Source organism: Sinohyriopsis cumingii, unplaced genomic scaffold, assembly GCF_028554795.1.
Source record: "Sinohyriopsis cumingii isolate HCF-2022 unplaced genomic scaffold, ASM2855479v2 utg002725l, whole genome shotgun sequence".
NCBI classification, from domain to species: Eukaryota; Metazoa; Mollusca; class Bivalvia; order Unionida; family Unionidae; genus Sinohyriopsis; species Sinohyriopsis cumingii.
In genome coordinates this window covers 33,279-51,041 of record NW_028316283.1, presented here as the reverse complement: position 1 = coordinate 51,041, position 17,763 = coordinate 33,279, and the positions used below count along the sequence as shown (strand labels likewise).

Genomic DNA, 17,763 nt, shown 5'->3' with positions numbered 1-17,763 from the left:
TTAGTGTTAGGACTGGTCAGCCTGGTGTCAGGATAATGTGATTGGGTGGGACATCATGCTACAAGTCTGTGGCATGATGCCCCAGTGCTAGACATCACTATAAACTGCAATACTGCAGACATTGTAGCGATATAACTGAATTTTGTTTATAAAGCTACATTAAAAATCCAAATCACAGAGTAAAACTGCAAGCATTATATTTCATAAATGGATAACCTTTCTCATGTTTCTAGAGCTTACAAGACTGGAATGATGAATACATACATGTGATACAAATCACCAGGCAAAATTGCCATGGAAACTGAATACAAATGACAAATCCCCAAGCTCTTCCTACTTTACATCAGCTGTCAGAAAAGCCTTGTTTTATTTAAAATTATAATGGAATGCTGTCCACTATCAAGCCAAGCTTTCTATGATTTATTACAGAATAAAATCTAAGTGTCTTAGCTTCTCATAAGGTTAACTGATGGTCTGTTGCCATGGCCAATTTTATTATTTAACATGTACAAATTCAAACTGTTATAAGTTCACCCAATTCAAAAATGTTTATTATGAATAAAATAAAAAAGAGTGTTTTATAAAATAGCAAAACTTTCGAATACAAATATTTGATTTTTTAAAAATGCTATAATAAATAATGAACATGGTTATCTCTTATTTGGGGATTGATCAATTCTGATCAAGTATTTTCAACTCAACAAGAGTCCCTCGAAGGGACTGATACTCTACTGGGCAAAAATAATTTCCAGGATTCCAAAACAAGACCATTTCTTCCTTGTAACCATCTCTAATATTCTTCAGCAATAAGATTTTCAAATTAGCTGCTGTGGTGGCTATAGTAGATGTCAGATTGACATCATTTTTATTCAGTTATTTGGTTATTTAGAAGTCTCTTGGTGAAAACCCCATGCTAATATGACCATCCATTTAGGTGGGAATAGTGACAACAAAAAATAGCCACTGTGGCAGCCATGCTGGATGTATGATTGGCACAATTTTCATTCAGGACCAGCTATGTACCATAAGTTTATTGGTGACGAGCCTCATGTTGATATAACTGGGATAGGAAGAAATAACAATATTTTCAAGATGGATATCATAGTGGCCATACTGAGAGTCAGTTTTCATTATTGTCATTAAGGATAAACTTGACACCATTAAAACTTTTTTGAAGAAAATGATATGTTAAAATAGCATTCCATTCAAAAGGAGCAGCTTTACTATGATTTTCAAGATGACCACCATAGTGGCTATACTGATGTCAGATCAGCACCATTTTAATTCTGGACCAGTAAGACATTATAAAAAGTTTTCTGTTGAAAATCCATTGTTGATATGTCTTTCCATTTTTCAGGAGTAACAGTAACATGATTTTCAACATGGCTACTATGGTGGCCATATTGGAATCAGGTGTGCACAATATATATTAAAGACCAGCTAGACATCAAAAAGCCTTCTGGGGAAAGCACAATGTTGATATGACCAGCTATCTAACTGAAGTAACATTAATAACATCTTCCCAATGATCACTGAAGTGGCCATATTGAATTCAGACAGGCATTATTTTCATATACAAATCAACTAGATATTGTAATATATCTTTCAGTAAAAATGATCATTCAGATTAAGAAGAAATGATAACAGGATTTCCATCTGAACAGCACTATTTTCATTTAGGACCAATTAGACATAAGTATTTTAGTAACAAGAGTCCCTAGAAGGGACCAAAGCACAACTGGGCAAAATGAATTATGGGAAAGTAATATAAGACCATATCTTGTATACTTCATTGATGCATCAGGCACAATAACAATATTCGTTTGAAAAGTACACATCAATACGATGTTTTGAACATATGGAGTACCGATATCAACAATATCAGAGGCAGATATCAAATTAATAACAATGATACTGATGAATAAGATGATATTAGCTATGACGATCACAATAATTCATCAGGATTTGTTGATCTACCTTGGCTTTACCCTATGGGAAACAGCACAATGGAAAACTACCACAAACTACCCTGAGAGGATGCCAAAGACAACATCCAAGCTGATGGAAATACATATACTAGAAAATTTCAATACAAACTTTAATTTAAGAGTTTTTAAATACTGAACTGACATAAGACATGAGAGAATTCAGTTACAGGAATTTAAGTGAAGTATTAACAGTGAAAAACATTAAATTGAAATAGGTTTAGATTGAATTATTTTCCTGTATGAAGAATGTGAGAGTATACATCTGGTTTTGAAGTACTGATGTATGATATAGGTCTTACATATGTCCCCCACCCCCATTCCCACAACAACAAAAATACCACCAAGAGAATTTTCACTATAACAGTGAAGTTTTATAATATCAATGCTATTGGTTACACATCACATAGTAGAATACATTCATATATATATATCTAGTCACAATACAAGTTTTTGAGAGCAATAAATCTAAACACCCTGCTGTTTTAGTATGAGGTCAGATTACACTGGAGATATGCTTAATTATTTTAGTAAGGTGTCTTGTTTATATTGTAAATAGTTTCTAAAGCAAGCAGTCAATATCTTATGATTATTCATTCATCTAGGATTTTATTCATCATGGATATTGTTCACTATGTACTTTAATGCTTCTGACCAAGCCTCATTATGACCGATTCTGCAAAAAATGGTATTATTTTTGAAAATATTTATAAAAAAAATTAGCCAGATTCATGCAAACGAGAGAAAACATGGCTGTAAATCTAACAATGTCAATACCACAAAATTTTGTTAATGGATCCAGACGATTTGAGTTCTCTGGAATCACCAAAGAGGACAATAGCGTTTTATTTATACAGTAAGGTAATCCTAGATTTTATGCACATTAAAATAGCTCCAGATAATGTCACTATCCATGTCCCTCAAAGATCACATTAAAATAGGTCTTGTAAAAATATTTTCCTGTAGACAGAATATGTCTGAATATGCAGTTTTTATAAGTAGGGAGGTATGATATAGGGCTTAATTATGCCCCCCCCCCAAAAAAAAAATTCAAGAAAATTTTCTTTGTAACAGTAATCTTTTTATAATGTCAATGTTATAAGTTATGCAACATATAGCTGAATACATTCAAATATCTAATCACAATACAAGGTTTTGAGAGCAATAAATCTAAACACAGCTGTTGTAGTGCGAGTACACATTTTTGAAGGTATGGTTAACTGCTTAAATAGGGTATCTTTGTTTAAAAATGTAAATATTTCCAAACGATAGCAGTGAATATCATGATTATTTGTTTATCTAGGATTTAGTCATCATGGATATTGTACGTCTAAGTACTTGAATGTTTTTGGTAAAATCTTGGTATTAGTGTTGCTATAATATAAACGGTATGTGTAAAAACAAATACTTAACCCGAGTTCAGCCCAAAAAATGATGGTAAATCTAATGATATCACCTAGAAATTTTTGTTAATGAATCCACTATATTTGTGTTCTCTGCATTCACGCAAGTGGATTCTCAGGAGTGGATGTAAATTCATAGTCATATGTAATCCCTGATTTTATGCAGATAAAAAAAAATTCCAGACAGTATTCTATCCATGTCAGTAACAACTCATCACTGAAGCAGCTGAATGAACTTATCATGATGAAACTCTATCACATTTACTCATAGTAACATGGATATGTGCTAAATATCACTACTTTACATGAAAATAACGTTTCACTGCCATGGATTAAAAATATATTGGTTGATGGGAATTCAGTACATGTAACTTTATTGTCAAGCTGACTGCTATGGTAACCATCTAGAACATCAGATACAGTAGCATCATTTTCATTTTCATTTAGAACCAACTAGACATCTTAAGAAGTCTTTTATTGAAAATCCCATGGTGATATGATACACATTCAGGGAACCACAGTGGCTCAATGGTTAACATGTCAGACCTGTGACAGTAAGGGTTCAGGTTTGAAACCTATCATCAGACCAACCTGGGTCAGCTACCAAGGTGTGTCCTTGGGCAAGGCACTTTACTCCAATTGCCTCAGCATGAAATAACCTATTTGTGCTGCTGTGCCATAAAGCACCAAACCAAACCAAATATCCAATCAGGAGGAGTAACAATAACAAGACTTTTAAAATGGCCACTGGTGACAATATTAAACATCAGATAGTACCATTTTCATTTGGAACCAATTAGATATCAACAGAAGTCTTATGATGCAAACCGCATGTCAATAGGACTTTCCTTTCAGCAGAAGAAGCAATAACAAGATTTCAAGATGACGATAACAAGATTTGAAAGATGGCTGTTGTGCCAGCCATAATGGATGTCTGAGCAACACCATTTTCATTTAGGACCAACTAGACTATGGAATGACTATGTCTTTAAAGTTTCATGGCATTCTCTAATCAGTTTGGGAGTAGCAATAACAAAGTTGTGCTCATGGACAGACGGACAACAGATGATAGACTATGCACAACATCCATAAGTTCTTCTGTCCTACAACCAGTTGAGATAAAAATGCATGGAAATTGATTCCTTTGTAGTACAGAGAATAAGAACCTTTTCAGAATACCATTATAAGCTGTCATATTGGATTACAACTCTAAGATTCTAATACTGGCTGTATTGTGAGATGGGTCCAGAACAATTCTTTGAATCTCAAAGTATATTATAAAACAGACATCAGTAAAAACAGACACAACCTGGATTTCTGCTGGTGGTATAATTTATCTGTGCATTAGTAATTTGTGTTATTTTAACCCAGCAATACTTGTTAAAATGGCAAATGTTGGTTGACTTATAAAAGGCCAGCTGCCCGCTTGTACTCAATACAGGCAAAATACCACTAGGCTTAAAACTGTCTGCTATTGGCTTGAATCAATGGGTCTATATGTTATTGCCCTTAATGAAGGGTTTATGTGTTATTGCCCTTAATGAGGAGTTTATGTGTTACTGCCCTTGATGGAAGAGTTTAAGTGTAATTGCCCTTAATGGAAGGGTTTATGTGTTTTTGCCCTTAATGGAAGGGTTTATGTGTTATTGCCCTTAATGAAGAGTTTATGTGTTATTGCCCTTGATGGAAGAGTTTGTGTTATTGCCCTTAATGGAAGGGTTTATGTGTTATTGCCCTTAATGGAAGGGTTTATGTGTTATTGCCCTTAATGAAGAGTTTATGTGTTGTTGCCCATAATGGAAGAGTTTATGTGTTATTGCCCTTAATGGACAGGTTTAATGTGTTATTGCCCTTAATGAGGAATTTATGTGTTATTGCCCTTAATGGAAGGGTTTATGTGTTATTACCCTTAATGTAAAGGTTAAGTGTTATTGCCCTTAATGGAAGGGTTTATATGTTATTGCCCTTAATGGAAGTGTTTGTGTGTTATTGCCCTTAATGAAGAGCATATGTGTTATTGCCATTAATGGAAGGATTTATGTGTTAGTGCCCTTAATGAAGAGTTTATGTGTTAGTGCCCTTGATGGAAAGGTTTATGTGTAATTGCCTTTAATGGAAGGGTTTATGTGTTATTGCCCATAATGGAAGGGTTTATATGTTATTGTCCTTAATGAAAGGGCTTATGTGTTATTGCCCTTAATGGAAGGGTTTATGTGTTATTGCCCTTAATGGAAGGGTTTATGTGTTATTGCCCTTAATGGAAGAGTTTATGTGTTATTGCCCTCAATGGAAGGGTTTATGTGTTATTGCCCTTAATGAACAGTTTATGTGTTATTGCCCTCAATGAAAGGTTCATGTGTTATTGCCCTCAATAAAGAGTTTATGTGTTATTACCCTTAATGGAAGGGTTTATGTGTTATTGCACTTAATGAAGAGTTTAGATGGCGCTCTACAGTTTCGTATTTTGCATAGGGTTAGGATTTTAAAGAAAATGAAATTTCCCCGGTTTAATGTGTTATTGCCCTTAATGAGGAATTTATGTGTTATTGCCCTTAATGGAAGGGTTTAAGTGTTATTACCCTTAATGTAAAGGTTAAGTGTTATTGCCCTTAATGGAAGGGTTTATATGTTATTGCCCTTAATGGAAGTGTTTGTGTGTTATTGCCCTTAACGAAGAGCATATGTGTTATTGCCATTAATGGAAGGATTTATGTGTTACTGCCCTTAATGAAGAGTTTATGTGTTATTGCCCATAATGGAAGGGCTTTCCTCACTGGTTATACTGGCTATTTAAAAAAGACCTTTTATGTCTTAGGTATAATTGAAAGAACCTTTAATTCCCTTTATTTTGGTGTATGATTGATGGGTGTAATATGGGTAATAGAGTATACAGCTTGGCCTTACTCCAGATGTGCACCTTTCAAAAAAGTGCTAGCTCCACTTGGTCATTTTCACTTCCTGAACATCAGAGGTCAATTGTATAAAGAAGAGCCAATAACTTTTTTATCACATTTTATATATTTGGGAATTCATTCATTGCACTTTCAGAAGCTGGTATTGTCTAGTCTGACAAAATTCATTTTCCCTATTTTAATAGCTGCTATGGATAGTGTACTTTACCCTAATTCAGGCTGATTTTTTTAGCACAAGGGAGCAGTCATTTTAGTTAGCAGTGTGTTTAACTCATGTACAATTTCCAAAAGTACAATATCCAAAGAAATATCATTCACATAACATTAATGTAGCATAGAGGTATGCCAACATTCTCTCCACTGTGCATGTTTTAAATGCAAACAACTTCACCTTACATACGTCACTCTCTCAAAAGTACACAATAATTGGTGAGTGCCCCCTTATGTGTTATTGCCCTTAATGGAAGGGTTTATGCGTTATTGCCCTTAATGAAGAGTTTATGTGTTATTATTGGCTTGAATCAATGGGTCTATATGTTATTGCCCTTAATGAAGGGTTTATGTGTTATTGCCCTTAATGAGGAGTTTATGTGTTATTGCCCTTGATGGAAGAGTTTAAGTGTTATTACCCTTAATGGAAGGGTTTATGTGTTTTTGCCCTTAATGGAAGGGTTTATGTGTTATTGCCCTTAATGAAGAGTTTATGTGTTATTGCCCTTAATGAAGAGTTTATGTGTTATTGCCTTTAATGGATGGGTTTAAGTGTTATTGCCCTTAATGGAAGAGTTTATGTGTTATTGCCCTTAATGGAAGGGTTTAATGTGTTATTGCCCTTAATGGAAGAGTTTATGTGTTATTGCCCTTAATAGAAGGGTTTATGCGTTATTGCCCTTAATGAAGAGTTTATGTGTTACTGCCCTTAATGAAGAGTTTATGTGTTATTGCCCTTGATGGAAGAGTTTGTGTTATTGCCCTTAATGGAAGGGTTTATGTGTTATTACCCTTAATGGAAGGGTTTAATGTGTTATTGCCCTTAATGGAAAAGTTTATGTGTTATTGCCCTTAATGGAAGGGTTTATGTGTTACTGCCCTTAATGGAAGGGTTTATGTGTTATTGCCCTTAATGAAGAGTTTATGTGTTATTGCCCTTAATGAAGAGTTTAGGTGTTATTGCCCTTAATGAAGAGTTTAGGTGTTATTGCCCTTAATGAAGAGTTTAGGTGCTATTGCCCTTGAGAAAAAGATTTGTATGTTATTGCCCTTAAAGAACGGTTTACATGCTAATGACTTGGTCTGCTTATTGCCCTTAATGGAAGGGTTTAATGTGTTACTGCCCTTAATGGAAGAGTTTATGTGTTATTGCCCTTAATAGAAGGGTTTATGCGTTATTGCCCTTAATGAAGAGTTTATGTGTTACCGCCCTTAATGAAGAGTTTATGTGTTATTGCCCTTGATGGAAGAGTTTGTGTTATTGCCCTTAATGGAAGGGTTTATGTGTTATTACCCTTAATGGAAGGGTTTAATGTGTTATTGCCCTTAATGGAAGGGTTTATGTGTTACTGCCCTTAATGAAAGGGCTTATGTATTATTGCCCTTAATGGAAGGGTTTATGTGTTATTGCCCTTAATGAAGAGTTTATGTGTTATTGCCCTTAATGAAGAGTTTAGGTGTTATTGCCCTTAATGAAGAGTTTAGGTGCTATTGCCCTTAATGAAGAGTTTAGGTGCTATTGCCCTTGAGAAAAAGATTTGTATGTTATTGCCCTTAAAGAAGGGTTTACATGCTAATGACTTGGTCTGCTTAGTCAGCAGATCTGCCAGCGAAGACTTTCCAGAGGAAGCCAGGTGTAGCTGTCCACTCAAGGTCACGTCACATGTAGTAGTGTACTGTTACTTAAGCAGCAGGTGTAGTCTGACCTGACACTAATCACATTTTTTAAAACTGCTCAAGCAATATAAACATACAATATTTAAGGAAACCTGACTTATTTAAATTTCAGCATGTCAATCAACCTAAATTTCAGCATGTCAATCAACCTTTATAACACCCTAATTATCTTTTTAGCTATCAGTGTGTGTGATTTGGATTTTTAACATAGCTTTTTCAGTATTTCAGTCATATCACTATGATGTCTGCAGTGTGGCAGTTTATAGTGATGTCTAGCACAGGGGCATCATGCCTCAGACATGTAGCATGATGTCCCACCCAGTCACATTATCCTGACACCAGGCAGACCAGTCCTAACACTAACCTTAATGCTGAGCACCAAGCGAGGCAGCTGTTAGTACCATTTGTATAAGTCTTTGATATGACTGGGGTGGGATTCAAACCCATGACCTCCAGCATCCAAAGCAGATGCTCAAACCACTAGGCCACCAGAGTGGTCCTTTTTAGCTATGAAAAAACAGCAGGGCTACCAGATAATACTGAAATTAACTCACTTTATGTGATCAAAATAATCATGCAGAATTTTATAACCTTTGTTCATTTGATTATTCTGTGAAAACAATAATGGGCCATGATTAGTGCAATAAGCAAAACTAATGATTACACATGTAAATGAATTTGGAAATAGTTCCTTGATGAATCAGATATTTGCTAAGCAAACAAAAATCAGAGTGTTTTAACATACAATAATCCTGTGTATAAGAATCTAGTTGATAAATCTCAGCCCCCTTCCAGATGCAAGTTAATACATTGTTTATTCTCAGTATTCTACAAAGACTGCAGAGCTGGCTACATGTGAAATGTTGCACAATTACTCCCGAGGGAATAAACTTGACATACAATGCTGCCACATGTTTTACTGATAACAGACAAGCAAAGCACTTGTACTATATACATTAATGTGATTCTACCAGTGGTAGGACAAAAATTGTTTTAAATTCTACCTACTACACCTACCATTTTATAGCTAAAATCCACTGATTTACAAAATTAAATGATGTTAAATACATTTTTGGAGGGAAAAAATGCACATTTTTATGTGTTATGACAATACATTACAGAAACCAGTCAAAACCATTTTATTGGAGACTGGAACCGTTCCACCAATGCAACAATTAATGCAATGATGCATGCAGAATATTCTAATTAAGAATTGTTATACAACAGCTCTTATGTTTACACACAACAAGCTGTAAATTAATTACATTACTGCTGTAATTTGGACAGCTTACAACCAATGGTGAGATCCTGATTGAGGATGTGAGTGAAAAAGGAGTCTGACCAAAACATGATTTCAGCAAAATGACTTTCATAAACATTTTGACTGTCATGTTTGTTATTGTGTTTTTTCAAGATGTTTTACTTGTAATTAGAATATTTCATTGAAGCTCTTATCTATTTTTTTTCAGTCAGTTCATGTCAAAATTTTGAAATGTGCTTTTCCCAGTGCTAAAAACCTGTCACTAAAGAATATTACAAGTTCAACAATTTAAGTTGGTGATGGTGAGCAGCAACAATTCTAAGTCTGCATTGTATGTTTCATGCAAAGTGGATTATAAGTCAGTGAAGGTGAATAGCAAAGGTTCTGAGTTTGCATCGTGTATTTCATGCAAAGTAAATTTTAAGATAGTAGATGGGGGAAGAAATTATATCCCTAGACATAGGCAGACATCATTGCTTAGGGAAAATGTGGTCCAGAAAACTACTGAAAACCTGTCAGATTTGAAACTTAATAATTGCAATGAATATTATCTGTGGACACCAGGCAGTAAACCTGTGAAGGAAACTAAAAATGCTTGTGAATTTTTTTTCTCTAAAATCTCTGCAATGAACTGTGAGATGTACAACTCTTCCATTTTCATTTAATTGACATTAACTGGCTCATGTTAATTATTAAATTACCATTGCTGTCAGAATTTGCTTTATGTTCAAAACTTGATGTTTTGTATATGAAGATAATACATATTATGGCAAAAGCTTGTTTTGTTTTCAATCACCTTAAAATGCATACAATTTATGTCGATAAGAAATCCTACTGATTTAGAAGAAAATCTGATCATCACAATTTTTAAATCTACTGTTACGATGACCTGATCCTGACAGATATATACATAACATGTGCAAATTAAAGTCATTGCAACCTTATTTTTTTTCACTTGATTTTCAAGAGTGTTTCACAATAAACAGAAAATTATGTCTTTATAAATTGTTTAAAAAACCCCAATGAAAATGTCTTTGAATTAAAAGAATTTAATATGCTAATGAGTTGGCATTGTCATCTCAGTTTATCAATTTAAAAATAATATATGCAAAGATTTTATCAATTTATAAACAATGCAAACATTTTTCATCATATAATGGTCGATTAGTTTACTGTTTTTTTATTTATCTAAAATTTGCTATAACTGTATAGACTATACTGCTAGAAGTGAATTGTGCATTGCATACCAAATAATTGTGGTACTTGATGGATACAAACATACTCAGACAAGCCCCTTTATTATAAGGCAGTGTGTGCCAAGAATCTCAATGAACTTTATAATGAGGGAGTACATTAGCATGTTTTTTTTCATCCACTGCTGGATAAAATCTAGGTGCAAAATTCTGAGGCAAGATATTAATTCAGCATTTGTTGTTTACTTTCACTGGGTACTGGAATATCAGTTACACAATATTTAGACTACCTTCAAAGAATTCCCAGTTCAAGCTGACCTCTTTCAGAATAGATGCAATGTCTTCATCAGTGCACTGTGTTATCTGCCAAAGACAGAAAAGCAGAAAAATACTCAAATTAACTTTTAGTTCTGATGTGTAATTACTTTTCTCTGAAAATAGTTATAACTCCACTGCTTTTTTATTGTAATGGAATTTAAATTTTATTTAAAAAAAAGTAATTACACATCATAGCTAAAAGCTAATTAAGTATAGATTTCACACAAAAAACCACGTATAAACTATTCCATGTACACCTCTCCCTCGATAACTTGCGCACAACAGGGTCCTCAAACACAGATTGCACTATAAGAGAGGCTCGAGTTACCGAGAGAGTTCCAAAAATTGAAGAAAAAAAATCGCTTTGACATTGAGAAAACTGTGGGGGAGGGGAGCGGCGTTAGGGAACTGGGCTGTCTATTGACTGAATCCTTATTTTACAATCACGTCAACAATAATTTTTAATAACACGCTTTTTCGAATGAAGTTGTTTGTTATTCTGTTTAAAAAAAATTATTTTCAAAATGTCCAACATATGAAAGATCATTCCAACTGGTTTCAACAACCATTACGTGTACGTGAAAAAAATCTGTGTATTACATCACTGCTTTTGTTTTCTTGATGAGTCTGGTTTCCTCATAGTGGTATTTAATATTATCCTGCCAAATCGGGAGTCCCAAGAGCAGGGAACTAGACTAAATGTTGATACACCACCAAACAAGATTCCTTTTTTTTCAAAAACACGCGACATTTATTTCGTGAGACAATCGTCTACATCGAAACTCAATTTTCGTATTGCTCAATTAGTACCATATTGATGTAGTGGTTTCATTGGAATTAATAATGAAACTTCTTATTATCCTTGAGGATATCTCTAAGTGTCAGTGCAAGAATTCTCTGAAACTCGCTTTCCCACAATGGTCCGTATATGTGAAATAAAGCTCTTTTATTTTACGAAGTATTCATTTTGCTTGGCTGCCTTATCTTTGATCAAAGTTCTGAAAGAGTCAGTTAATTTAAGGTAGTTTATGTTACATACACAATAACATTTATAAGTGTTTCATTGATCACATGAAGTGAACTGACCCTACATACGATGGGGCCGCTAGATTTTTAGTTTATAGAATTTTTGTGCCTTTTAACTTCTCTTTTATTCCACCTCCTTTATTTGATTCAAAAGACATAATTAATGTGATAATACAAAGGAGGCCAGCTTTTAATTCAGTGCAACAATACAACAAATACTTCCGGAAGTCAGTTATCAAAACACGGTTGGCACTTAATTGGATTCTCAGAGAAACAATCGTGGACATAGCTGTTATGGTAGATTGATGCATTTTACACTTAATTACAAGAGGACACTTTGCATTTATGATGATTACATTTAAAAGGAACTAAAAAAAAGAACTAGAACTATAAATTTCAATTGATAAAAAAATTATTTAATCTGTATTTATATATTTATTAAAGTTTCCATTACCAATTTTGATCGCAATTTTCTCCATGTTCAACAAATAGGGATTAATTTTTGGTGTATTTTCTGGTTTAAAAAATGGAATCCATGACTGAACTCGCGTTATAAGCAGGTATGCGAGTTATCGAGGGAGTGGTGTAGTTATTTTTTGTACTTCTGAAATTAAAGATTTTGATATCTCAGATTTAATTAATTAAATAATTAATTATCAATATTGTTTTATTATGATTTAGAATGCACTAATTTATGAACTCACAAAACATTTCAGGTTAAAATAAATGTAGTGGCATTATGTGCCAGTAGATGCTGATTATAAACAACTAAATATGCTACCTGGAATGAGTGTGATTCATCCCGCCAACTCTGGAAGACAAGCAACGTTTGTTCTTTACTTGGCTGAAGTACCCAAAGTCTGCCTTTTTCATCAAAACATATATCCCAGGGTTCCTCAGTCACAACGACTTCAGTCAGGAACTTGATGCTCGATGAATCCTCAGATAAATGGTACAGGTGGAGTACATTCAACCTGTGAAAGTAGATTATTGGTTTAGTATAAGTAAGCAAAATGGCACTGCACTACTAATATGGATTAGGAATGGTTGCTTTAACATAAAATTGTAAATACTTGTTTGTGATTATGTGATAAGCCCAGGGGTCCAACCTATATCAATTATAAGAAACGCAATGTTAGGCTTACAAGTGTTACTCTTAAGAAAAGCCCTGGAGTCAATCAATTAACAATTTCAAAAAGCAGGGATGGGCTTATAAATTACTCAAATGATAAGCCCTGGGGGTCAATATGTAGAGGTTTGGAGGAGGGATGAGGTAAACTAATTTTAATGATAATGACTAACCTGGTGCTATTTGCATAGCCTACTCTTTGTTGTTGTTGTTGTAGGATTTAACGCCATTTTTCAGCACAAGATAGGCTATACATGGCGGCCAGTATAAATGGTGGAGGAAGAACCCAGGAAAACTCTGGGAAGAACCACTGATCCTCGAGAAGCTACTGGCAAGCTTTCTCACATAACCACATTGGATGAGTCAGAGATTCAAACCAATGCAGACAGAGGTGAGATGGCAGCAATCCATAACATTGAGTGCTTTAGACCACTCAGCCACTCAGGGCCCCAGGATGGAAATGAACCTAGTTTGTTTGATGAGAATTCATCTACCCATAGGGTGACTTTTATTATGTATATTTAATTTAATCGTTTGTTGGTTTGTTTTAAAAAAATTTTATTCCATTGCATGCTATTGTAAGGTAACATTGTTTACTATATTTGACATTGTCCAGAATTGATTTTTTTATATTTTCTATGTAAACAATTAATAATAACAACATTGCATCTAGTTTCTGACCATGTTCCAAAATCAGTGACAGTTTTGGTAAGCAACTTTTTATTTGCTTTCTTATCTGTCTCAGAGTAAGAATCATTAAGTTGAGTCAAAGTCATACCTGGACTACGTGATATTTATCATCTAACAAACTTCTATTTTTTCCAGAAGAATGAACTCTTGTCCCCCATCTGGGAATCTGTTTTGCATTTTACTTAGTCTTATAACTGATGTTATGATAAAGGATTGCCAGTCAGGCTTAAAACATTTGACATGTTAACTTGTATTATGTTGTGACCAGTTTGGACTGAATTTTATATTTCTTCAAATTATTGAATTCAAGTAACTGTTTTCCTTATAAATACAAAAGTGCTCTGATATAATTCCTGAACAAAGACATTCACTGGAATTTATATGGAATTCAAAACTGGAATAATATTTTCTGTGATTCAACATGAGACTGTTGACACATCAGTACAATGCTGACTATCAATGCCTTCCATCTTGAATTTCATCTGGATTTGAACTGAGGTTCACTTAGAAATTTTCATTGACAAGACTTGTTTTTTTTTAAAATTTTTGGATTTTTTTAACATTTAATTCATAAAACCTTAAGTTCTTTATTCTCATTTTCACTAAATAAATTATTTGTTAAACTTTACAAAGCTTGTTGTCTTCACTCATTTCTGTTACTTATTTTAAGAGCACAGACTTATAACACTTTCCAGAAGTTTTGGAAGTCAACTCTGCAACCCATGCACATTACCAGTAGTCCTATCATTTTCAAGGTTGTAGACCACATGTGGGAAATCACTGCGGGTTGGGAGGAAGGAATCTGCCAATGGTAACAGGTAAGATCGTTAAAATTAATTTTATCCTACCCACCCCTAAAAAAGTATATATTAGTATCAGGAATAAGGTAGCTGTAGTGACTGCATAGTTGTATTTGTGAGATTAGTGGGAGGCTGATTATCCATAAAGCTGGAAACGAAAAACAAGGAAATACTTACTTTTATGGTACAAGTGTCTACTACTGTAATATATCCTATTTTTTTGTGCCACGACTATGGATCCTAGAGAAAAAAAATGCTTTTGCCTTGGTGTAAAGGAATGCAGGTTGAAGAAGATAGTGTGATCACCAAAATGTGGATCTGATAACATCCTCTAAAGACAGATGACTTAGATTGACTCATGAGGTAGCATGGCTTGAATCTCATGGGACTGAATCTTCTTGAAAAAAGGGACTACCGGTGAAAAGCTCACTTGAATGTTGTGACAATCCACCTCAAAACAGTGGAAGATGAAGTATCAGCTGTGTGTCCTTTTGAGCAAGGAAACGATGCTTCATACAGTTTCTTCTCTCTTTAGAGGCTGCCAAATACAAAAATAAAGCCCTAGCTGGGCATTGTTTTTGTTGTTGTAGGGTTTAATGACATTTTTCAGCACACGATAGGCTATACATGGCAGCCAGTATTAATGGTGGAGGAAGAACCCAGGAAAACCCTGAAAGAACCACCGACCCACGAGAAGCTACTGGCAAGCTTTCTCACATACCCCCTAACTGGGCATACAAGTTGATCTAGATCATCACCAGCACATATATGACTGAGACTGGAAGTATGTATTGGAATGGACCTACTGACAGAAGCTATTTTTTTCTGTGTTTAAAAAACCTAATTGGCAAGGAGAGAAACCAACTCATAATTCCCATTAAAATGTAGACAGCCTGGTTCTATGGATAGGGCATGAAGCTTGCTCTTTCATCTCACGGATGCTAGTAGAGCAAGAAAACAATCTTTTGGATAAAGTCCTTTAAAGAAGCAGGTGGGGGTATACTTAAAACCACAAAGACACAAAAGAGATTCTACCTAGTCATTAAAAACTAAAACAATAGTATATGCACTTAAAAATCCCTCATCAGGATGGCAGTGTGAGAATTCAAACTGATAGCAAGGCCTTTTGAAAATCTGAATGTGTTGGATAGGCTGCTCTATAGCCCATGACAGTAGAAACCAGTCTTTGTCTCTTTAAAAAGGAAGGGAAGAAAATCAACCACTGTGCTCATAGAAGGAAAGCTGGGATAAACACATTTCCTCCAGCACCAATCACAAAAGATTCTCCATTTGGCATTATAGACCATAGAATAACTACATGTCCTGGCTTGAATGATGCACTTGAGCAACATGGCTTGAAAATGTGTCCTGGCAGATAGATCATTGGAGATGAGCCAAGGGCGAAGGTGAAGAGTTTGTGGCAATGTCCTGGATTGGTCTACCAGATGGTTGAGAAGATCACTGAACCATGTATCATTATGGCCACAGAGTAGCTGTCAAAATAAGCTCAGCTGTGAAGGTCCCAACTTTTGAAAATACTTGAGAGATCATTCTGAAGGGCAGGAATGTACAAGTGAACAAACAATCCCACTCTGGGATGAAAGTGTCCATTCATCCCAATGTATGTGAAATCCTGTGATGGAACCAGTTCAGATTTCTCTAAGCTGGGTAAAAGGCCCAGTCAGGTCACATGAGTCAGATCTTGTCTGAGGTACTCAAACCAGCCAATGTGGATCAAACAGTTGTTGAAATACTGGAGGATAAGGATTCCCACTGACTTTAGATGGATGGCAACTACTCTCATAAGTCCCCCACTGACTTTAGATGGATGGCAACTACTCCCATAAGTCCCCCACTGACTTTAGATGGATGGCAACTACTCCCATAAGTCCCCCACTGACTTTAGATGGATGGCAACTACTCCCATAAGTCCCCCACTGACTTTAGATGGATGGCAACTACTCCCATAAGTCCAGTAAAAGCTCTGGTTGCAGAAGCTAGGTCAAACAGCAGAGCATGAAATTAGAAGACCACCCCATCAAAGCAAAACTGAAGTTACTTCCTGTGAGGAGAAAAGATCAAGATGTTATGGTATGCATTCTGTAGGAAACAGCCCATTTACTGGGCCTTATGGTGTTCCTGACTTAGGCTTTGATCTCCATCTTCAAAGGGTCCTCCTTGCAGAAATTTGTTTACGGTGGAAAGGTCGATAATTAGTCATAACTTCCCACCTTTTTGGGGAACCAAGAAAATCTGGGAGTAGAAGATTGGAGACCAGACAGAGACACCCACTGTAATTCTCCTTTTTTAGGGTGGCTGAATCCTGTTGCCACTAATGACTGAACTGTGGACAAGAAAAAAAGGGGGTGGGGAGGGCATGCCTTATCTGCCCTGTGGGATTGGAGAGGGTGCTGCTCCTCCCTCACCAATGGGTGTGACTTACTCTCCACCCATTTATATTCTCCATTGGAAGGGGTCCCATGGTCCTTATTAGCCTTTAAAGAGACTGATTCGATACACTCCTAGGACCTATAAGTACACTTCTTCCCTGAGGAGCAGAGAATTTCTCTCTGAGACCTGCAAGACTCATAGATTGAGAAACCTGAAGACTCTGATGAAGAGAAGGACAGCCCTTTCTTCCAATCTTTTTATGTCCATATGCAACCAGGTTCCAGACCTCAACTGACCAGCGACAACAAAAAAGGGCATCATCTGTTCTCATACAATTGGTACACACAAGGCAGGTGGGGTGTGTCTCACAGGGGACTTTCTTGTATCCACATTTCCTCACATCTTGTTTCTTAGACACTGCTGTAAAAAACAAACTCTGAAAACAAAAACAATAATTTTGTATAACAAATACAATTGATGAGAATTTGCATGGAACTTGGACTGAATGTAAATTAAAACAGCAATACTTTACCTGCACAGCTGAGTCTATAAAGAACAACAAAACTGATGTGTCAACTACAGTGACACCACCAATACTTAATTCTGAGTACTGGAAATAAAGAATAGTAAAAAAACCCAGCAACAACAGAATAAACTGAACACTAGTCCTTAAAGACTTTATAAATAAAATAAAATAATACTGTGCATATTACTAAGCACAAAACTAAATCTATAACAGCTCTTTCATGTATTGTTTAATTAGATAAA

General features: G+C 35.2%; 1 protein-coding gene across 1 annotated transcript in view; it reads right to left on the bottom strand.

The window, feature by feature from the left end:
* The window catches only part of LOC149770070 (tRNA (guanine-N(7)-)-methyltransferase non-catalytic subunit wdr4-like), a gene marked incomplete at its 5' end in the record, with an annotated part of 41,958 nt that overhangs the window by 654 nt on the left and 23,541 nt on the right, over window positions 1-17,763 (bottom strand). Inside the window, 2 exons of the mRNA XM_089949429.1 lie at window positions 10,932-11,004; window positions 12,767-12,959. Of these exons, the coding sequence (XP_089805555.1) occupies window positions 10,932-11,004; window positions 12,767-12,959 (266 nt within the window). The remainder of the gene's footprint in view (window positions 1-10,931; window positions 11,005-12,766; window positions 12,960-17,763) is intronic.